The 23,486-nt window shown below is 39.5% G+C and overlaps 1 protein-coding gene and 1 long non-coding RNA gene across 3 annotated transcripts in view; both read right to left on the bottom strand.

Annotated features, from left to right (window-relative positions):
• The window catches only part of LOC115428271 (phosphatidylinositol 4-kinase beta-like), a 35,562-nt gene that overhangs the window by 6,883 nt on the left and 5,193 nt on the right, over window positions 1-23,486 (bottom strand). Inside the window, exons 1-9 of one of the 2 annotated variants that reach the window (XM_030147170.1) lie at window positions 17,076-17,538; window positions 14,874-15,370; window positions 10,229-10,654; window positions 4,791-5,018; window positions 3,956-4,210; window positions 3,746-3,852; window positions 2,419-2,523; window positions 1,484-1,607; window positions 1,288-1,401 (exon numbers count right to left, since the gene is read on the bottom strand). In XM_030147170.1, the coding sequence (XP_030003030.1) occupies window positions 1,288-1,401; window positions 1,484-1,607; window positions 2,419-2,523; window positions 3,746-3,852; window positions 3,956-4,210; window positions 4,791-5,018; window positions 10,229-10,654; window positions 14,874-15,370; window positions 17,076-17,538 (2,319 nt within the window). Of the gene's footprint in view, window positions 1-1,287; window positions 1,402-1,483; window positions 1,608-2,418; window positions 2,524-3,745; window positions 3,853-3,955; window positions 4,211-4,790; window positions 5,019-10,228; window positions 10,655-14,873; window positions 15,371-17,075; window positions 17,554-23,486 lie in introns of those variants that run through there. The other variant, XM_030147171.1, reaches the window with a different exon arrangement.
• On the bottom strand, window positions 12,450-12,773 carry LOC115428274 (uncharacterized). The gene is made up of 2 exons (XR_003936597.1): window positions 12,565-12,773; window positions 12,450-12,530 (listed from the first exon to the last, which is right to left on the bottom strand). It is a non-coding gene; the product is annotated as an uncharacterized LOC115428274 (long non-coding RNA).

A 23,486-nucleotide genomic window follows, 5' to 3' on the forward strand; every position in this document is an offset into this window, starting at 1 on the left:
TTTAGTTCAGGTTCCACATACAGACCAACATGATCTACAGTCAAATAATAATAACCTACAAAAAATAATGACTCCATATTTTCCTCTCAGTTTGATGTGAAAAAAATAATACATTATGCCTATAAATAATGACAACTTCAAATTTCTGTCTTTGTTTTAGTGCAAAAAATAACATTAAATTATAAAAATATTTACATTTACAAACTGTGCTTTAACAATAAAATGTGAATAACCTGAAATGTCTAAGAAAAATAAGCACAATTTTAACAATTTTCTGCCTGTTACTGTTTAGTGTCTTTGCAGATCTGATCCATAATGCACATGTAGAAATGATAAGTCGAGGCAGAATATTGTTATAATTGCACTTCTTTTTCTTAAGAAATTAAATTTTTTTCAGGTTATTCACATTGTTTTTGTAAGTATTTTTATAATTTAATGGGGTTTTTCTGCACTAAAACAAAGACAAAAACTTGGAGTTGTGATTATTTATAGGTTAATGTGCTATTATTTTACTGGTCCGGCCCATATGAGATCAAATCATGCTGAATGTGGCCCCTGAAAGAAAATGAGTTTGAGACTCCTGATATACAGTAAAATGGTCGAGTTTATCCCTCTGAGGAGGAATCCTTTCATTACTGGGCCTCAACTCTCAATGTCTGCAAAAATGTACAGTATAAACCCATAACTATAAGGCACAAGCCAGTATGAGATATTCAGAATCAGCTTTGTTGACTAAGTTAGTGTAAATAAACAAGAAGCTTGACTCCAGCTTGACCTTAACTCTCACATGTTATAGAAATTCTTCTTTCAGCAGAACATGGGCAAACTGAATCTGTACACTGCAAAGTAAAAAAAAAAAAAAAAAAAAAAATCAGGAGTTTCCTGTGTTTGTCCTAGAAGCTCAGATGCCATTTGGTTTCCTGACATGTCATGTATGGCATGTATGCAGATGGAGCAAGAAAATCATCATAATTTCTGCAGCTGCAAAACCAGTTACTATTCAACATTGTCATCTATAATAGTAATAGTATACATTTCTTTATATAGCACTTTCACAAGATAAGACAATACAACACATAAGAAAAATAATTAATTCACAACATAAACTCTATAGCATGAAATAAATAACACAATCAATCACCAATTAGATTTAATGCTGTAAAATTCCAGAAGTACATAAATACTGAATAAAGTCCTCAGCTTTTATACTGGCAAGGAAATCTAGTTTCAGCAAAGCATCATCTGCTAACTACATTTCCCATGATCCTTTGTGTTGTGTGACCTCACCTGGTGCAGAGAGACGGCGTTGAGGACGGGTTCGATCATCCCGCTGTCTGAGGACATCACCAGGATCTTATAGGGTTTGATCCACAGCGGGACTCGTTCCTGCTGCCAGATTGACTGAGACACATCACATGACTTATGTTAGGTTCGTGTCACATGACCACATGACCTGCGCAGTTCTGTTTATGTGTGTGTTTACCTGCAGTTGTCGGAGCACCTGATAGGCCAACAGCTCCTGTCTCAGGTCGTCTCCACATTTCACTATGACCGACTGCAGCCTCCAGTTTGGAAGGTGACCATAAGGCGACGCCTCTCGGATTCGCCTGAACACAGTGACACGCCACGATTATAAGAGTTAACGACAACAAAAACAAGCAACACAAACGATGATGAATATCTGGTAAAATCAGCTTGGTCTGGTTTTTCATTCACTGTTAATGATTCATGATAAATACAATATTTTTGCACTATATGGACCTTAATCAACACATTTTCAGTTCAATTCAACTTTATTTATAGAGTGCATTTCATGCACAAGACAGACTCAATGTGCTTCACAACAGGTATATAACTTTTTTTTTAACGTTTATTGAAGCGACACCAAGTGACAAAGAGATTTAAGTACAGTATTATTTTACATTACATCATCATAATGTGGGGGGGTTAAGATATATGGCATGTAATATACAAAAGAAACACATGTCAGTCAGGAAGACAAAATCGATGTCCTGTCCTGGTTGTGTAAATGTTCTGTGTGTGGTGGAGTTTGTAAGATGTGTATGTGGTGTGACTGATATGATACGGACTTCTCAAGACAAATAAAAGAGGAAAAAAAAAAAGGAAAAAAAAAAAAAAAAAAAATCAGGAATATGACCAAATACAATCATTAAGTAGCTGAAACTAAGTGAGAGGAGGAAAAAGGAAGAGAGAGAGAGAGAGAGAGAGAGAGAGAGAGAGAGAGAGAGAGAGAGCGAGAGAGAGAGAGCGAGAGAGAGAGCGAGAGAGAGAGCGAGAGAGAGCGAGAGAGAAGAAAAAAAAAACATTTTAAAAAAAGCAAAAACATTTGACTTCATTCCTTAATCTGCATCTATAAATGAAGGCTTTCCTCATAATACCCAAAAAACTCCAACTCACCTGACTTTCTCCTCCCAGGGTTCTTTGAGGGCGACAGCTGACGGGTCTTCGGGGTCTCTCCTGAATGAGGTTGGAGTGTGAGCGAGGTTTTCTGACAAACGGCGCCTGACGAATGAAAACAAACAGGATCAAACTGTTAAGTGCCAATGTGGTCAAGTTCAGATGGAGCCTATTTAATCATTTGTACCGTAGGGCGTATTCACACCAACGGTTGCAGACCAGTAAAATATTATCATAATAACCGATAAATAATGACAATTCCAAAGTTTTCTCTTTGTTTTAGTGTTTTTTTAAAAAAAAGTAAACAAAAATTATATGCAAATGTTTACATTTACACACTGTCCTTTCACAAAAATTAAGAATAACCTGAACTAAAATGAAAGACCTAAAAAGTGCAATTTCAACAGTCTTATGCCTGGTACTAAATGTTTTGTGTATTTGTGAAATGAGTTTGACACCTCTGATATATAACAACTTTGTGTGTTCACTATTGTCTCTTGAGGCTTTTTAGCGTCTGGATATAATTTGTAGGGTTTTAAAATAGAGTCATTTACCACAACAGCACCTCTGACATTTACTGAAACTCAATGCTGCTCAGTTCTTTTTTGTTTTAGTGTAAAAAAAGTAAAATGACACAAAAATGTTTACATTTATAGACAAAAAATGTGAATAACCTGAAATGTCTTAATAAAAGTATGTGGAATTGTACCAATATTCTGCCTCTTGCTAACAAATTGTAGATCAAATGTAATCTGTAACTTGTGATGCACATGTATAAATAATGAACTAAGACATAATATTGTTAAAATTGCACATATTTCTCTTGTTTGTTTTTTTTTAGGTTATTTACATCTTTTTCGTTCGGATAGTTTGTAAATGTAAATATGTTCATAATTTGATGTTTTTTTATTGCAATAAAACAAAGAGAAAAACTTGGAGTTGTCATTATTCACAGGTTATTATGTATAAATGATAAACTAAGGTGTAATATTGTTAAAATTGCACTTATTTTTCTTAAGAATTTTCAGGTTGTTCATATTTGTTCATGTTATGTTCAAGTACAGTTCGTAGATGTAAAGATTTTCATTATGGAATTGTACTTTTTTCACTCAAAAATATAGAGAAAACTTTAGAGTTGATATTATTTATAAGTTCTTATCTCATTATTTGTATTCTTTTTCTGGTCCGGCCCACTTTAGATTATATTAGGTTGAATGTGGCCCCTGAACTAACATGAGTTTGACACCCCTGTTCAAAAGCAATTTCATTTAGTCGTGAATGTTTGGTCTGAATTGAGTTTCACCCCTGAAGACAGACATGTGCTGACCTGATGTCTCCTGCGGCGATGAACACCGGCTCTTTGCTCTCCAGACTGGTGATGCTGTCCACGGAGAACTGACTGATGTTATCACTGCTGCTGGTCTGAGCCTCCGCCTGCACACGCCAACACAGAACGCAACAGGTTTAGGTTAAAAAAAAAAAAAAAGGCAGAATTCTAACCCAGGTCCAGGTCCAGGTCATGTGACTTCGGTCTCACCTCCACCTGCAGCTGTCCGATGTCGTCGGTCGCCCAGGCCTCATCGTCATTGTCGTAGTTCTGGACGGTGGAGAAGCTTCCTGCTCTGTGCTCTGATGTCATGGCCACAGTTCCGCCTCCATTCGCCGCCACGCCACAGTCCAGGTTCTCTGCAGACCGAGCGGACCGGATCCTGGTCTCTGGGATTCGGATCGGAACGGGAGAGGTCTCGAAGCTCTCACACTCTAGGACCTCCACGTAGATGATGTATGGAGCCTGAGGAGGATAATGGGTCTCAGTCTCAAGAAGTTTCAATGAGTCTCACTGAGTCTTAGCTTGTTACAATGAGTCTTAGCATGTTATTTGAGTCTCAGCTTGTTACAATTAGTCTCAGCATGTTATGAGTCTTACTGAGTCTTAGCGTGTTACAATGAGTCTCATTGAGTCTTAGTGTTACAATGAGTCTTGCTGAGTCTTAGCGTGTTACAATGAGTCTTACTGAGTCTTTGCGTGCTACCATGAGTTTCACTGAGTCTTAGCATGTTCCAATGAGTCTTAGCATGTTCCAATGAGTCTCACTGAGTCTTAGCATGTTCCAATGAGTCTTACTGAGTCTTAGCATGTTACAATGAATCTCACTGAGTCTTAGCGTGTTATAATGAGTCTTACTGAGTCTTAGCATGTTACAATGAGTCTTACTCAGTCTTAGCGTGTTACAATGAGTCTTAGCATGTTATTTGAGTCTCACTGAGTCTTAGCATGTTGCAATAAGTCTCAGTGAATCTCAGTGTGTTCCTGTGAGTCTCAGTGTATGTCTGTACAACAATGTTTCAGATCTCTGGTTCCAGTTCAGCACCTTGTCCTTGGAGTTGAGGACCACGGCCTGGGTGTGGGGGATTCTGCAGACGTGGTGCTGGTGTTCGGCCGTGGGCAGCCACACTCGGGCCGGCAGCTTGTGGTTGAGCAGCGACAGTTCGGAGATGAGTCGCTGAGTCTTCTGCTCTTTGGTGGGCAGCGTGGCCAGGCGCTTCCCGATGCACAGCAGGGACTTGATGAACTCGCGCTGAGGACGCAGACGCTCCGGCTGCAACACAAACAGACGGTGTCCAGTCAGCAAACACACGAAAACCACCATTACACAACAGGCGACCGTTCATAACCCTCCACACAACAACACAAACTGTTTACTTAACTGTTACTGCTTTAAAAGGCACATTCACTTAGTTGGAATAGTCTTTTATGGTTTTACTGAAACACATTTATACTGTCTTTATCATCACTGTACAACTGTTCCCAAAGTTCCATCTACCTCATGATGATGAAATAAAGGCTATGAATGTGATCCATGTGGTCTGATTATTTCTAACTGCACAATTTGCTTGATACTTATTGGTTCATCATGGTCTGGTTTTTGATTTCTTACCAGTTTTAACCAAAATGACTAGGGCTGTGTATTGGCAAGAATCTGGCGATATGACACAAATCACAATGCTAGGATCACGATACGATACATCACGATAGTGTTAAAAAGGCAATTTTTAAATTGGTTTTGTTTCTTTTTTAAAAGACTATTTCTTGGAAGAATGGAATTACACCAGAAATCTGCACAAATACTAAACACATTTTTACTCGATCACAACAGGATCTAATGTTATATCACAAAATGTTCATCTGTTCAAACTTAAATGATGTTTTACAGACATTACAGTTTAAGATCCTGTTCAAATGTTCATATTCTATTAGTTCATAAGAAATATCAGAACAGTATTTTTGTGCGATCCCAACAAAGGAACTAACATCATTTCACAAAAGAGTGTTAAATAACAAATAAATAAAATATAAAACAAAAAAGAAAAACTAAAAAACTAAAATGAATCTCCACAATATCTGCATTTGAATAAATACCTAAAAATACTGATACAGTACTTTTTAATATTGATACAGTATTCTAAAATGAAATATCACGAAATATTGCAGAACCAATATTTTCTTACACCCCTAAAAATGACATTAAAAGACTGAAGTATATGCGACTTAAAATGGATTCATTATGAACTTAATGTTAAGACATATCAAATGTAAAATTTTTATTGCCTAAAATTACATCTTTTTAAAGGTGTCACTATTAGAAGGTTTATCTTATTGGATTCCAGGTTGACGGGGCATTTATTCAATTTTTCAACAGTGGTAGTCTATTAAAAATGTGAATGTTATGGATGTTTATGATGTATTTTTGCAAGTTTGGATCCAGGAAGCCAGCAAGTTTCTCATTTATGTAGAGATCATAAGTACTGAATTGACTGAGTTGCATCTTTCTTTAGTTTTTTTCACAGATTATGAGGAAAACCATGATTTATGGAAGTTGAAAAATGATGAAAGATTGATCCCATTAAATATTTCTGTTATTTATTTATTTTTTTTCCCACTACACAACTACAATCTAAAGTGTTTCTAGTGACTTCTTCAAAAATAAATGAATAAAAAATAAATAAAATAATAATGTTTCATCTTAATTAGTGTTGCATTTATTTTAATTTCTATTTAGCCTTGGTAATTATTTTTTCACTCTGATTTTTCTGAACAGTAATAACCATTTTAATGGACAATCCCAGACCAGTTTGTCCAGCAGAGGGCGCCACGGCTCCTCCTGAACATCCAAACCCAGCCCAGACTGCCATGGTGTCCTGTTTCCGTGGCGACAGCAGCCAGATGGGTTCAATGTCAGTGGAGCTGCTGATGCTGCGTTCACTGACACAGTTTTCCGCAGCTCTGTGTGGTTTCTCCTGCTGCGGCCGTCTGTCATTGTGCTCCTAACTGTAACTGTCCATGAAGTGTCCCTCGTTGAAGACGTCAGCCCTGGAGGACCTGCTGCTTTAAAGCCTGTCTCCGTTACATAAGCGCTGTGTTGTTGTTGTTGTTGTTGTTGTTTGTATCTGCAGTGTCTGGCTGTAAACCAACCCTCCTCCCGCTCTCACTTCCTGTCCCGTCTGTCACCGCGGCAACCAGCAGCGGGACGGCGAGGAGTCAGATGTCTCTTCTCCATTTTAGTTCACTGTTTTGTCCTTTTAACTGGCCTGCGACCTGATCTGTGAGAACCGTCTTTGTATGTAAATGATGGATTATTGATCAGAGGAAGTGAATCGAACAGGAGGAGGAAGCGACTCTGGTTTTGCTACAGGATGTCCAGTTCTTTTACGAATATCATTTCCCTTTAATCTGTCCGGTTGTTCTTCATCTGAGCCAATAAATGAACCACAAGCAGCAGATTTTACTGTAAATATCACACTTCATCACACACGTCCTTCCCCCCCTCCTCATCTCCTTCTGTTTTTACTTCCTTAACCTTTCCTTCAATCCTCCCTTTCCAACCCTTCCTTACTCCTTATCCTTCCTTCCTACTGTTTCCTTCCCTCCTTACTCTTTTATTCATTCTTTACATCTTTCCTTCCTTCTTTCATCTGTGTTATACGCCTCCTTTCCTTTTCTCTCCTCCTTTGTTCCACCTTCCCTTCTTCCTTCCTTCTATCTATCTTTACTCCTTTCTATCCTTCCTCCCTTCTTTCCTACCATCTTTCCTTCTTTCCATTGTTACTCTCCTCTATCCATCCTTCCACCATTCTTTCATCCCTTCATCCATCCATCTTTATTCCCTTCTATCCTTCCTCCCTTCATTCTGTCCATCTTTCCTCATTCCTTTCTTCCCTAATTCCTTTCTACCTATATTGCCTTCTATCCTTCCTTCCATCATTCCACTCTTCCTTCCCTCTACCTTTACTTCTATCCTAACTCCCTTCCTTACTTCTCATCTCATGTTTCCTTACATCCATCCTAACTCCTTTATTCATTCCCACTGTCTTTCCTTGCATGCATCCTTCTATCTTTCCTTTTATCTCTACTCCTTTCCTTCCCTCCTTCCACCTTTACTTCTATCCTTCCTTCCTTCAGGTTTCAGTCAGTGACCTTTTATCATCAGTTTCTCTGACATGAATAATCTTGCTTTCCTTTATGTATTTTCTGGTTTCACGCTGCTGATACAGTTGAAAGTCTTTTCTTCCTCCAACTGTTTGAGCTTCACATTCTCCATTATCGACTCTGAAACAAACAGCAGCTTCTTTCTCTCTCTGTTTCTATTGAGGGGTTAAAAGTTCAGTTTCCTCCGATCGACTGCAGAGGATTTTTCCTTGGACGACGTAAACACACTCAGATTCACTCTCCATCTGTTCAGAACCAAACCCTGGCTCTAGGCCAATCAGGTCACTCCCTGCCTCTGTCTCCAGGCAGAGTTCACACACATTTTCACCAATAAATGGAAAACCTCATGTTCCACAGGACGTCTGCGAAGGCGTCTTAGTTTGTTTTCAACTGTTTAGTTTCATTTAATTCAGGTTGACTTTGCTGCTCTATTTATTTTTCATCTGTTCTTGTTTTATGAAGCTCTTTGGCTGCATATTTGTGTGAAAGGTGATGCTCAAATAAAGTGATTATTGTTGAATTTCCATGACTTTGAGGTAAGTTTTCATGTCCATGTGTTCTCACGAACATCTGTATATTGGTAATAAAATTAAGCACAGTATCTCTGAACTCAGTAAAAGTAAACTGTGCACATTCTAAATAAAGTAGAGGGTTCAGCCTGTTAAAAGGGTTTCTGCCGTAGACCCTTTTCCACAGCACCTCTGATCAGGGAATATTCCACCTTTACTCTGGAATGATGTCTGTGTAAATGAAATGGTGGATCATTTGGTCCCACCTCTGTCACAGCTCTGTAACACCTCTGGAGATAGTAACAGAGCCGGGAGAAAGGTGGGATCATGATTCTGGAACGCTATGTAAAAGGAACACCTTTCGCTCCGCAATCAAAGTGTGACATTTTGATGACGTATTGCGTGTGCGACCCTTGCGCCGGAGGGATTTAAAAATGAGCACAGGCCGCGTACATCAAAACAAACATATCAACGCGACCACGAAGATGTCGAACTGGGGAGACGCCGAGATCTGCGAGCTGTCGTCACTTCGTGCGGAGGACTCTATCCATACTAACATTTGTGAAACGTTGAAAGGCGGGCTGACTCTGCTCGGGGTATTTCTGACACGCAAGTTCTACATCGCACTATACCAGTGTTTTTCAACCTTGGGGTCGGGACCCCACGTGGGGTCGCCTGGAATTCAAATGGGGTCGCCTGAAATTTCTAGTAATTGATAAAATAAAAAAAATTAAAACATTACTAATAAAAACTATATGGTGAGTTGATAGAGACAACCCCAATACATAAAAGACATGACAAGCTGTGAAGCTGAAACTGAAGCACTGTGGTACTGTTTATCTTTCACATGTTCATTGTGGTCAATTTCAGATGCTGCAGCTCTTTCATAATTTATAGTTTGAGTTCTTGTTTGTTCACTATTAACTGTCAGCCTTGTAAATACAAGCTGGACTGACTGTACATATCCTGACCAAGGAAAATAAAATTCTCACTTTGTGCAGTAATCTTAATCTCAACCTGGCTTTTCTGCCTCCGTCCATAATAATATACATTATATAGACTAAATGCTGTCTAAAATCAATGTTTTTTTTGCAATATAGTATAGCAAACTATTACATGACCAAAAAAAAAAAAAATTTTAGCAAAAAAAAAAAAAAAAAAAAAAAAAAAAAAAAAAAGAACACCTCATTTTGAATGTCTGGGGTCGCCAGAAATTTCTGATCTTAAAATGGGGTCACGAGCCAGAGAAGGTTGGGAACCACTGCACCATATGCTGCGTTGCATCACCGCCCCTTTGATTGGTGAATGCAGGTCCACTGCATAAAAGTCCAGCCTGTCTCACCTCTGTTACTCCTTTAGCTTAGCTGTGGAAATCGGTCAAGGGTGGCAAAAAGGTGGGATCAACATCTCACCTTTTTTCTAGGATCTCTGTGTAAAAGTGGCTAATGCCTTATTCATTATTGTCATATTTACAGTATTATATGCACTGAGCATGTTACTACATTGTGTTTGAGCAACTGTCTTTTAGGACTTTTCTGGAACTTTTTCATTTTTTAAAAAATTGAGTTGGAAACTGGCTTCATTGTAAAATTAATTCCATTAGTTTTCCAGGTTTTTAATGACTGTACATACGTGACTGAACGGCTAAAACAGTGAACAGTCCGTTTGTTGATGCTAACCTGTACTTTATCCTTCAGTTCATCATTTTTATCAACACATCCGAAAACCTCATTCTGAAGAACAACAGTTGAGATTGTACGTTGTAAATTACACCCGCCCCTTCCCTCTGACATCACTGGTAATCTGTACACACCTCCTCTTGGACCGCCTCCACCTTCGGGTTGCTCCCGGTGCGTCGGAGTCCGGCTCCTGGTCCGCAGCTCACTGTGGTGGCGTCCGACTTGGAGCGCTGATGAGTCCTCCTGGATGGAGACGTGAACACCTCGGGTTCACCAGTGGCTGGGACACCAGGGGCGGCACCGCAGGGGGCGGGGCCCATCTCTGTGTGGTTGCTGTTGTGTCGTCGGTGGCGGTGGCGGTGTGACGGCGAGGACACGGGGCTGTCGGACACTGACAGAGCTCTGGACGGGTCGGGTTTGAGTTCGTCAGACAGGATAAGTTTCCGGAGTTTAGTTCCTCTGGAGTGACGCTGGGTGGAGATGTGCATGTCAGATGAATACGCCCCCAGTAACCAGGCTGACAGCAGGGAGAAGGTGATGCTGCCACGGCAACGGTAGATCTGACAGGAAGGAGGAGGGAAAAGAGATGTCAGAACAAAAATGTAACAAGAAAATACACTGCTGTCAAACTCAGGCATGTTATTAATCGAATCATTACTTAATTCACTTTAACACCATGTCCACACAAACATAAAAACGATCCATTTCTTTTTCATTTATTTTTTTTTTCATGAACACGACACTGTCAGGAAATGTGTGAAGTACATATGACAAGCCTGTAAGTGGCCACAGAAATACATCAAAAACAGAAGAAGAAAGGGAGCATTTACACAAAACTAGTCTGACATAAACATTGTGTACCATTGTTGCGGTTGTGGGCGGGGCTAACGCATGTGGGTTAAGGGAGAGGCGGAGCTATGGTGTCATGGTTTCATAAAAGATGCATGTGTTATAAACACAGAAATGTTAGGGTAGTGTTTTGAGATTTCACTCTGGGACAGGCTTTCAAATGTTATTGTATTCAGGTCCCATAATGCATTTCCACTGGGTTGAAACGGCCATATGATAAAAACGCTTGCGAATACTCCTCAACTTGGATTCATGTGGATGGCCTCTAAGAGCCTGACTTTTGGTCCAGACTGGAAGTTGAAGAAATAGGACACAGTCATTTGCGGCTTTAAATTATTAGTAAAAAAATAAATAAATAAAGGATGACAACAATGTTAAAGACGATAACCTGGAACAGTTGGTGACTTTCTATGGGCTTTTTGTGCTTAATAAACTGCACTGGGAAGATGATGGAAACAAACACTAATGCTGCCTTCATCTCATATTCCTTAGGACCAAAAATAAGATTGGAAAAACCCTCCAACCATTCAGAGCTGAAGATTATCAGCAGCCTACATACACTGCCTGGCCAAAAAAAAGTTTCCAACAAAAATAAAAAAAAAAGGTCACACTCCAATATTTCGTTGGACCGCCTTTAACTTTGATTACAGCACACATTCACTGTGGCATTGTTTCAGTTAGTTTCTGCAATGTCATAAGATTTATTTCCAACCAGTGTTGCACTAATTTTTCACCAAGATCTTGTATTGATGATGGGAGAGTCTGACCACTGCACAAAGCCTTCTCCAGCACATCCCAAAGATTCTCAGTGGGGTTCAGGTCTGGACTCTGTGGTTCAGGTCTGGACTCTGTGATGGCCAGTCCATGTGTGAAAATGATGTCTCATGCTCCTTGAACGACTCTTTCACAATTTGAGCCCGATGAATTCTAGCATTGTCATCTTGGAATATGCCCGTGCCATCGGGGAAGAAAAAAATCCACTGATGGAAGCACCTGGTCATTCAGTTTATTCAGGTTCAGCTGATCTCACTCTTTGGGCACATAATGTTGAACCTAGACCTGACCAGCTGAACCAACCCCAGATCATAGCACTGCCCCCACAGGCTTGTACAGTAGGTACTAGGCATGATGGGTTCATCACTTCATGTGCCTCTCTTCTTATCCTGATACACCCATCACTCTGGAACAGGGTCATTCTGGACTTGTCAGACCACATGACTTTCTTCCTCCCCAGCAAACTGTATCGTTGTTTTGTGGTTGGCCTCACTGATGAGTGGCTTTCTTAAGACTACACAGCTGTGCACTCCCAATGCCTTGAGCTCCCTTCGTATTGTGCATGTGGAAATGCTCTTACTTTCACAATTAAACATAGCCCTGAGTTCTACTCTTGTTTTTTTATGATTCAATTTCACTAAATGTTTAAATGATCACCGATCATGACCAATCAGGATTTTTTTCCAACCACATTTCTTCCTCGAAGATGATGGTTCCCCACTATCCTTCCAGTTTTTACCCTCGGCCACACTGGCTGCAGGGCATTGTCATCAGTTGGTCATCCTTCTGGCCGTCCAAAAACTTTGACATGCACTGATAAATCAGGCCACTGGGGGCAGTAGTGCACCTGATAAGTCAGGTCGAGGGTTTTCAAGTGTGCACATGTTATGTTTATTAATGCGCTGAACAGTTCTTAACCCAATTTTAGTAGTTTCTGCAATCTCCTTAGCTGTGGAACCACTTGCCTTTAGATGTCAGACAGGCTCAGTCTCTGCCTGTTTTTAAATCTTGTCTAAAAATGCACTTTTTCTCATTGGCTTTTAATCAATGAGTGACATGTTTCTTTTTTTATATATATTTTTTATGCTGTTTTTAATCAGATTTTAATTTGTCTTTGTTTTTACAACGGCTGTATTTTGTTGTTCTTAGCCTGCTTTGCACCCTGTGTTAACACTGTTTTTACTTATTTACTTATCTAATCCCTTGTTTTATGTTTCGTGTACAGCACTTTAACCAGCTGTAAAGTTCTTAAAGTGCATTATAAATAAAGTTGGTATGGTATGGTATGGTTTTCTGTGCTTGATGCCAATGATCTGACCCTTCTCAAACAGACTACCATCTTTTCCACGACCACAGGATGCGTCTTTTGACATGGTTGTTTAGGAAAAAAGAAGCTACTCATTGCATCATTTGGGGTTAAATAACTTGTTGCCAGCTGAAAGACAATCGCCCCTGCAGAAATTATCCAATAGTAGGCTCATACCTATTTACTTAGCCAAAGTAATACCGGTTATAAATCGAAAGGATGCTGAAAAACTGGTCCATGCTTTTATCTCCAGCAGACTGGACTACTGTAATGCACTCCTTACAGGTCTCCCAAAAAGCAGCACAGACAGACTTCAGCTGATTCAGAACTCTGCAGCTAGGTTATTAACCAAAACCAAGAAGAGAGAGCACATTACTCCAGTGTTGGTTTCCCTGCACTGGCTACCGGTAACCTACAGAATTGATTTTAAGATACTACTCCTCACATATAACGCTCTAAATGGAACCGGACCAAGTTACATTGCAAACTCACTGATCGATTATGTACAAACTAGAACACTGAGGTCATCAAACGCAGGGTTACCAGTGACTCCCAGAAATATTACAAAGAAAATGGGGGACGCAGCCTTTACTAACTATGCACCAAAGTTATGGAATACAATTCCAAAAGACATTAGAGAAGCCAGTTCACTGAATATATTTAAAACCAAATTAAAAACATTTTTAGTCTCATCAGCCTTTGAAAGGAGATAAAAATGGGGTCACAATTCAGGAACCAGGAATGTGCGCTGTTTTTATTTTTATTTTATTTTTATTGTATTTCTGTTTTTATTTTTTATTTTATTGTATTTCAAATTTCATTTTATTTCTTGCACTTCAAAAATTCTATGTATAATCAAATATTTTAATGTGCGCTGTTTTTATTTTTATTTTTATTTTATTGTATTTCTCTCAAATTTCATTTTATTTCTTGATGTATAATCAAATCTTAATGTATTTTAATATTGTATTTTTTCAATCAATGTGAAGCACTTTGGGCTACAATTTCTGTATGAAAGGTGCTATACAAATAAAGTTTATTATTATTATTATTATTATTATTACTTAGTTAAATACAGATGGCAACTTTTTTGGGGGCCAGGTCGTGTATATAAACCCCATTATGCTTATAAAGGTGAATGTTACACCGACAGATGACTGAATCAAATGTCTGGTTTCAATAATCATCCAGTTACAGTGAACACTTTCACTTCCTCCACAGTAGAACCAACATGAAATTTAATCATGATTAAATTAGAATGGAAACCACCTGTCCAAGTCAGAGTGTGAAAACAGCATCTGAACCTCCAGGCAAATCAAAGACAACATGTTACATAAACTCAAACACGTCTGATCAGATAAACCCTATAAAGACTACCATTATAAATGGGATGCCTAGATTCCTTTATGCTGTTAAACATAAAGTTATATAATATTTACAGCTAAAATACAACTATCAATTAACTATAAAAACTGGAAAAATACAGAAAAAAACAAAACAGAGAAAGCTGACAAAAACACGGCAAAACACTCCAAAACGGCACTATCACTAGACAAGAATTCACCACTAAAACTCTACTAAAAAAAAATACAAATCTTTCCCCTCTCTCTCACCGACTGTACTCTGCTGCTCTCTACTGCACTCAGTCCCCCCCCCCCAGCGAATCCAGGCCTCTACTCTAATGTGTTATAGACCAATAGAAAGAATCCAATCTCAGCTTTCAGAAGCCATTTGAATTTTGTCAATAGTGTAAACGGTTCAGGGGATATGGTATTTGGAACGATGATAGATGCAAAAATGTAACACCGGAGACACACTCGTCTTAAAAGGGTTACCCGTCGGTCACTCACCAGATATGGTCTAATGGCGTCGCCCACTTCCGTGTCCATGTGCACATACATGCTGAGCAGCTGCGGCAGGTAAAAGTCCACCTCCTGGTCGGGGAAGCTGAACAGACGGTTCCCGATGTAGGCCTGGACGCCCGGCTCCTTCGACTTGTACAGGTAAGAGATCGCCATGGAAACGTCGAACAGCTTGGACTCGAACAGCCGTAGCAGCCACGACTGTTTGGACGACGCCGACGACGGAGGTGAGGGAGCGGCGGGAGGCGGGGCTTTCTCCTCTTCTTCCTCCTCGTCTTCCTCTTTGATGGAGCTGCTGTCGGGGCTCATCGGCCACTGAGGACCGCCGCGATCCGCCGGAGGATCGTCATCATCCTGCTGCTGCTCATCCACCGCCTGCCGACTGTTGTCCTGTTGTTGTTGTTGTTCAGTCGTGTCTCTGTTCTGCAGTCGGACTTTGAGTAGAACTTCCTGACAGGCCTTCAGAGCCACTTCAGGGTCGATCACTGCAGGTACGAAACAAATAACATAAATAACTTGAGATAAGATACAATTTGACATCACTATAATTGTTATTACTGCAATATTGTGAATTATATGACAACATTACTAGTCTGAAGGTTGTATTGTAAGATACTTGTACTTGCATATATTTTGATGTTGAATAATCATTTTATCATGATTATTTTTAATGCTTTACTTTTAAATTTGAGACACATTCTTAGGTGTTTGTCATGTTCTGACCACGATGATGAATTTAAAACCACAATTATTCATCTTTTATGTTGCTTTTAAGGCTCATTGAATAAAACCTACAGTCATTTTCTAAACAGTGATTTAATATTTGTGAAATCAGATACTACAGGTGTTTTTTTCTTTCGTATTCTGTCATTTGCTCCTTATTGCGTCCTCAATGTTGTTTTCATTTTTTGCCGTTTGTCTCATTTCACATTTTACACCACTTTTACCCTTTTTTTTGGCTTTCATGTCATTTTTGTTTCCTTTTTTACATCATCTTCATCATGTTCCCTCTTTTACAAGTAAATCATAATTAACTTTTATCCTGTTTCTTCAACTTTCATTCAACGCAGACCAAAACCATCTACTGATCTAAAATATATAAATACCTGTTGATCCATCAATCCTGTCAATACATGTAAATAATTGGTGTAAAATACAGTTTGTCATCTTTTCATGGTCATTAGTTATGATCCATTTGGACATTCAGAGGCTTCGTAGTTACCGTGGAAACACCGTCATCTTCTACAACATTGATTCATCAGTAAAACCCATGGAGTTGGATCAGTGACAGTGGATGTTTTTACATTGAGTTAGTGATTTATACAGGGTGGGGAAGCAAAATTTACAATGTTTTGAGCCAGGGATTGAAAGACAGTGTATGACCAGTTAGTTTATTGAAAGTCATGAGAATTTATTTGCCCCAAGAAAATTGACATAATAGAAAATGTTTTTATTCTATGTGTCCTCCTTCTTTCTCAATAACTGCCTTCACACGCTTCCTGAAACTTGCGCAAGTGTTCCTCAAATATTGGGGTGACAACTTCTCCCATTCTTCTTTAATAGTATCTTCCAGACTTTCTGGTAATAGTTTTGCTCATAGTCATTCTCTTCTTTCCATTATAAACAGTCTTTATGGACACTCCAACTATTTTTGAAATCTCCTTTGGTGTGACGAGTGCATTCAGCAAATCACACACTCTTTGACGTTTGCTTTCCTGATTACTCATATGGGCAAAAGTTTCTGAAAAGGTATGGATAATAGTGTTAGGTATGATTATGACATCAATATATGTTTGGTTTCAAAACAATTGACGTAGTGCCTGCTGAGAAAAAACAACTAAATGTTCATTGTAAATTTTGCTTCCCCACCCTGTATTATGATGAAGAATGCACATTTTCTTCAGTTTTCTGTTTTTTATATAACGACCCTCAACTGTACTGTTTTAACATCTTCAGGATCGGTAAATTAGTTATTGGAAAATACCTGATTTTCACTAAAACATGCAAAATGCAGAGGATAATATTAAAATAAATGGTGATAAATCACTTCAGAAAAGTTTAATAGAGAGAAAAATTCATTTAGGAACTGTCACAAAAAGTAGCACTAGTAGGTCTTTATGGCTTAAAAAGGAAAAAAAATAACATGAACCATTCCAGATCAGGCTTGTTGACATGGTAACAGAAGCGTACCTTGGTCGGCCCCCAGGTCCATCTCCATGGCGTCCTCTGAGATGACGTCCAGCGGTGGACTGGGCCCCCGGGGGTCGGCGGCGCTGGACGTGCCGCTGCTGCCGATGCCTTCGCTGCTGCTGCCCAGGCTGCCAGTGCTGCCGATGCTGCCGGACGGGCTGGAGCTGCGGGGGGAGGCGCTGGGGGACGACGGCTGCTCACTGTGGGGGGGCGGGGGCAGCTGCAGCTGAGGGCGGGGCTGGTGACGAGGGTAGTGGTGGTGGTGGTGGTGGTGATGAGCGGGGCAGTCTGAGGAGCTCTCTGAACAGGAGGAAGAGGTGGATGTAGAGGAGGCGCTGGAGGGGGAGGAGGGGCAGGAGAAGGTGGTGGGGGAGGAGGATGAGGCAGGGGGCGGGGCCGAGTGGGAGGGGCTAATGTGTAGTGGGCGCAGAGCCGGAGACAGGGAAACCTCAGCGTCGGCCATGATGGACGAACACACCTGAAATAAAACGAAGAAGAACTGATCAGTTCATCAATAATCAATATGTGGACAGAAACTGGTCATTACTTCATTTTTATCGGCTCATTTGTGATTTTGTTTCCATGGCGACGACCTCGGCCCACTTCTTCTCCTCATGAATTAAGTAGAACATCAGCAGGTCGTTAAATATTCACGACTCACACAGGTAACAAGAAGAAGAGGAGGAACCTGAGCTGTGATTGGCTGTTTCAGATTTCACCTGCAGGACTCGGGTACTGGACCCACAGTACACCGTCAGAATCTGGGTCAGAACATATGGAATCCAGTACAATCCAGTATGACCGGATTAATCCCAGTCCTACCAGGAAGTCCAGAACATGGACTGAAGGCTTGATCCAGATTAGAATATGAACAGGTCACATGACACAACGTGATTCCACTGGAACAAACCATTTAAGATTTGATCCAATTTAACATTTTCCCTGAGATTCTTTTATTTCTGGATGAATGTTTAAGTACATTTTATTCTGGATTAATATGAAGATTATTGTTTTCAAACCTGATTAATGTTCATTCCAGATTAAGGCACGTATTCTTTTTGTTCTGGATAAATTATTTATCATTATGAATTAATGTCCAGGTTCTTTTCATTCCATATTAACATTTACATTCTTTTGGCTCTGGATTAATTCTCATTCTGGATTAAATGTACACACTGTTTTCAGTTTAGATTAATGTTCAGATTATTTTCCATTCCAGATCAATGTTCTGATCCTTTTGTTAAAGTTTAACCCTTGGGTTCTTTTTGCTTCTGATTAACACAGATTCTTTTCATTCTAGATTAATGTTTAAATTCTTTTAATTCTAGAACAATTTGCAGGTTGTTTTCAAACCTGATTAATGCTCATTCCAGATTAATGTACATATTCTTTTTGTTCTGGATTAACATATAGATTCCTTTCATCCCAGACTAATGTTCAGATTATAATCCAATCCTTTTGTTCTAGATTAATGCACAGATCCATACTGGATTAATGTTCATTCCAGATTCTTTTCGTTCTAGATTAAAGGTCCTACTATTTTCATTCCAGATTAACGCTCTGGTTCTCTTCTAGACAAACGGCGTCCACTCTAAAATGCAGAACTGTCTGTAATCTCTTGTTAAAAACATCAACAGAGTCGTATTTTACAACACATGGGGAAGTCACATGACCTGGTGTGACCCCGGTTCTCTGAGTTTGTGTGTGTAAGATCATCCAAAGCGTTGGTGTGGAGTGGAAGCGGCCCGGTCATGTGATCTGTGGGCGTCGTATGCTATGCGAGTGTTGAGCTGCGGGTGTTTGTGTCGAGTCCAGGCGCTGATCACACACAGCTGACACTGAGCTCATCGTGTGTGTGTGTGTGTGTGTGTGTGATGGTTTCCAGATGTGAGGTTTGTGTAGCACTGAGGCGTGGGCGGACACTACACACACAGACAGATGGACAGCTGTTGCTATAGTGACAGCGGTGTTTCTTCTTAAAACATGACTCCATCTACCTATCACGTCCTCAAACGCTGGTTCCTACATTTCCCACAATGCAGCCATTTCTCATTAGGGCCTGATGACATCACTGTGACATCATTCAGGATCATTCACATCTCAAAGTGTAAAAATCAGCAGACTGGTCCTTGGGTGCATCTGCAAACCATCTGTGTAAACCAGACTCAGAGCGGGTCGTGGTTCAGAGGTTCTGTAAACCTTCACTGTCTGAAGTCATCACTTCATCTTCATCATCATCTTCATCATCTTCGTTTCCACTACAGAAAATGTTACACAAACTCTGCAGGTTAAAGTAAAGGTTAACTTGCTCTATTATCCATGTAGGGAAATTCAGTCTGTATTTTTACGCAGCCTAATACACCTAGCATTAGCATTAACATTAGCATAACCAGAAAAATCAGTAGGAATGTCAGTAAACGGACTCGTACAATCCTTAAATCATGTTGTACAGTAGAGACGTGGACCTCCATGGATTATATTTATTTGTCCAACACCTCCCACAGACGCTCAATGGTCCTGGGATGTATCTATTCTTCATTAGTCCATTTTTGGTCGGTAAATTCCGTACTTAAACTTTTATCTGCTGCCGTTGTATGTACCTGTGTGTTTTATATACATATGTGTGTAATTTTAATTGTGTTTTATTTTAATTTTGTATGGTGACCTTGAGTATCCTGAAAGGTGCCTATAAATAAAATATATTTACATTTATTTATGTATGTATGCATGTATGTATGTATTTATTACTTCCGCCAAGGAACAGCAGAGGTTATGTTTTCATCGAAGTTTGTCTGTCTGTCTGTTAACAAGATAACCCAAAAAGTTATGGACAGATTTGGATAAAATTTTCAGGAAATGTTGATACTGGCACAAGGAACAAATGATTAAATTTTGGTGGTGATCAGTTGGGGAGTGGGGGGTTGGGGTGGCTGATCTGCCTTGGCGGAGTTCTGCGCTCTCTGAGTGCTTTTGTAGTTATTATTACTAGCGGAATTGTACCCGTGGTGCCATTGTACGATAGTGCCCTCCCGTGGTGCAACAGCGGCATTGTACTCGTACGCCCTCTGGTCTGTGGTAAACTGGGAGCCTGTTAAAATCACCCAGCATACCTCACAACATCTGAATACGGACATAAACTTGTGCGTAGTAGATTGTCAGGTAATGTTTACATTCATTTGGTGAGTTTGGCAGCGATCGGGCCTGTGAAGGCTGAGGAAAACCCATACAAACGCCCTCTGTGCTGCAACATCGATGGGACACGGGGACACAGGGCGGGGCTGAAATGCGCATTAGTAGTAGGATTATTATTATTATTATAATTATTATTATTCATTCATTCATTCATTTTCTAAACTCGCTTTATCCTCACTAGGGTCACTTGGAGCCTATCCCAGCTACCTACGGGCGAAGGCGGGGTTCACCCTGGACATCTCGCCAGTTCATCACAGACTGAACATATAGAGACAAACAATCACTCTCACATTCACACCTATGGGCAATTTAGATTAACTAATTAACCTATCAGTGCATGTGTTTGGATGGTGGGAGGAAGCCAGAGTACCTGGAGAGAACCCACGCAGACACGGGGAGAACATGCAAACTCCACACAGAAAGGTCCCACCCCCCATCAACTGGTGTTGGAATAGAACCCAGGACCTTCTGTGTGTGAGGCACGAGTGCTAACCACTGCACCACCATGTCGCCCTGTTATTATTATTATTATTATTATTATTATTAGTAGTAGTAGTAGTAGTAGTAGTAGTAGTAGTAGTAGTAGTAGTAGTAGTAGTAGTAGTAGTAGTAGTAGTAGTAGTCCATCTTTGGCTGGTACTAACCAATACAGACCAAGAACTCCCAACAACACCTGCAGTTGTGGAGATGCTCTAACCGTCCTCACCATTTCAATATGGACCAGAGTCACTCAGTTCCTCATGTTCCTCATTTTGTTGCTTCCTGTACCTCAGCTTCAATGACTAAATGTTGACTTACTGTCTCATATATCCAACCCACAAGCACCCTGCCTGCTGTTATTGCTGTTGTGTGTTAAAACAGATCAGATTATACTGTTTACATGGTCACTTGAATAATCTAACTCCAGAAACTGGTTAATGATCAGAGTATCGGTGTGCATGTAAACAGGCTCATTGTTAGTTTTCAGTTTTGTAGAGAAATCTCAGCTCACTTCTTAGAATGATGGAGAAAAAAACCTGTAATTTTAATAATAACATCCACGTTTGACATCAGCACTAAAACCACTGACTTCAACAAAGCTGATTCTGACCATAATCAGAACTAAAATGAACAATAAAATTTTCTACAGAGACATGTGGATGCATCCAAAAACTCAACTGAACCTTTAAAGTGTAAAAAGGCCTTTTCTGACACGTTTCAGAAAAGCAGGAAATCCATAAACGTTCATAAATCAGTAAAAAACCCTGAATGTGCTGTGATCATCATTTTCATTTATGTGTTTCTGGGCTCAGATCCTCCTCCTCCTCTTTTTCGTCTTCCTCCTACATCTGACTCACACAAACAGAAACAAACCGAGCATCAGACAAGAAGAAAAACAACAGCGAAGACGACGTCACGCGGTGCCCACGAGCAGCCGTGTTCAGACGCACACGCCTCCATCACCGTGGTGACGCAGATCGGTGACGGGACGCGGTTATAAATAAACAGTCTGTGGGATTAATAACATGTCAATCAGCTTCACCAGATTATTAATCAATCAATCAGGGACGCGTTCACTAAAATAAAGGAAACAAAATGATCATTTTCTGTTAATTCACTACAAACACTGAAGAAAAACCCCAATTTAATCACAACAGTATTGATCCACGGATGTTTTGATCATTTTGGTGATGATTCAAAACACAAATGAACAATGTTTCATCTTACAGGGAGTCAGTGAACACAACTTCAGACTATCAGATCCATGCTAACAGTTTCCATCCGTTTCCAGTCTTTATGCTAAGCTAAGCTAACAGCTGCTTGTTCAGTTTACATAAATGTGACACTAGTCCTTTAACCAGTGAAATATTAGTTTATTTATCAGCTGTTAAAGCTGTTGACCTGATGACTGACTGTGTTGGCTGAGAATTATGGGAAATGTAGTCAAAGTGAAGAGGACGCTTATAAATAGAAGGTAATGGTGGGATCAATAAAGTCTTATCTTATACGTCAATTTAACTGAAAATATCTACTGATATGTTTATCAGCGATCAATAAAGATTAGATGGATAGATAGAAAGATAGATTAGATAGAACTTTACTGATGCCTTGGGCAGAGCCCTCAGGAAGGTCCTTTCACTGTTCAATCAGAATATTCAATGAAATAATTAAGAACTACAATAAATAAAAGGTTGTTTCATTTGATTTTATGTCATTTGTCTGATTACATTTCAATCAAAGACACTTATTAGAGACTTTTTTTTCATATTTCAATGAGTTTTTGTGATGAAGAGGAAAAAAACAAAAATAAACAACCTTTCAGTATCATCAATACTAAATATGTCACTGTCTTTATCAACTACTGATGAATTATTTTTAACTTATTTTATGCTCCATCTACAATAACACAGTTTTTTTTTTTTTTTTTTTTTTTTTAATTTTTTTATAAACATGCAAAATCAACTCCAAACTGGTCTGACGTCTCAGACAAACCACTGTTATCATCCAACCTGTGGACACTGTGGATAAAACTGGACACCGACGTTAAAGACAAAAATGCAAATGTTCCAGGCAGACGGACAGTTTTAGGCCTTCATATGTAAAGAATTCACTATAAACCATGACCCCTTTGAGTTTAAAACCTTAGTAAGAAATATAATACGACATAAACCCACCTCTGGTCTCTGATTTTACATCAGTTACTTTAATCACTACCATTATTTTAAGTGAATGTTATCAAAGGCAGCATCTTTTGCAAATATGTGCTTCTATGGAACTGGGTTTATTTTACTATCTGGCACTTTTCCAGCTTTTTAGACCCAATAATAAATGGTAAATTTAGATCTATTTCCTCCCAGGATGGACCGAATGATGACCTCAGATAAATGCAAAAAAAATTATACTCTTGCCCTGAGCCATCCCATAATTAATGAATTTTTTTATAAAATATTGGGGCCAAAAATAGGACCCAAATATGGACATGAAATCTCCCTAGGTGTCAGTGCATTAGATGTGAAAACATATCTGTAAATGGTCTTTTATAGACTATAAATAAAGACACTGGGTTAAATGTTTCTGCTCGAGGTTTCTGCTGTTAAAGGGAAGTTTTTCCTCGCCACTGTCACCAGTCACAAGTGTTTGCTCCTGGAGGATTCTGTTGGGTTTCTGTAGAATTGACTTAGAGTCTGGTTTTGACCAACTCTATATATAAAATGTCAAGAGATAACTTTCTTGTGATCT

Source organism: Sphaeramia orbicularis, chromosome 11 (assembly GCF_902148855.1).
Source record: "Sphaeramia orbicularis chromosome 11, fSphaOr1.1, whole genome shotgun sequence".
NCBI lineage: Eukaryota > Metazoa > Chordata > Actinopteri > Kurtiformes > Apogonidae > Sphaeramia > Sphaeramia orbicularis.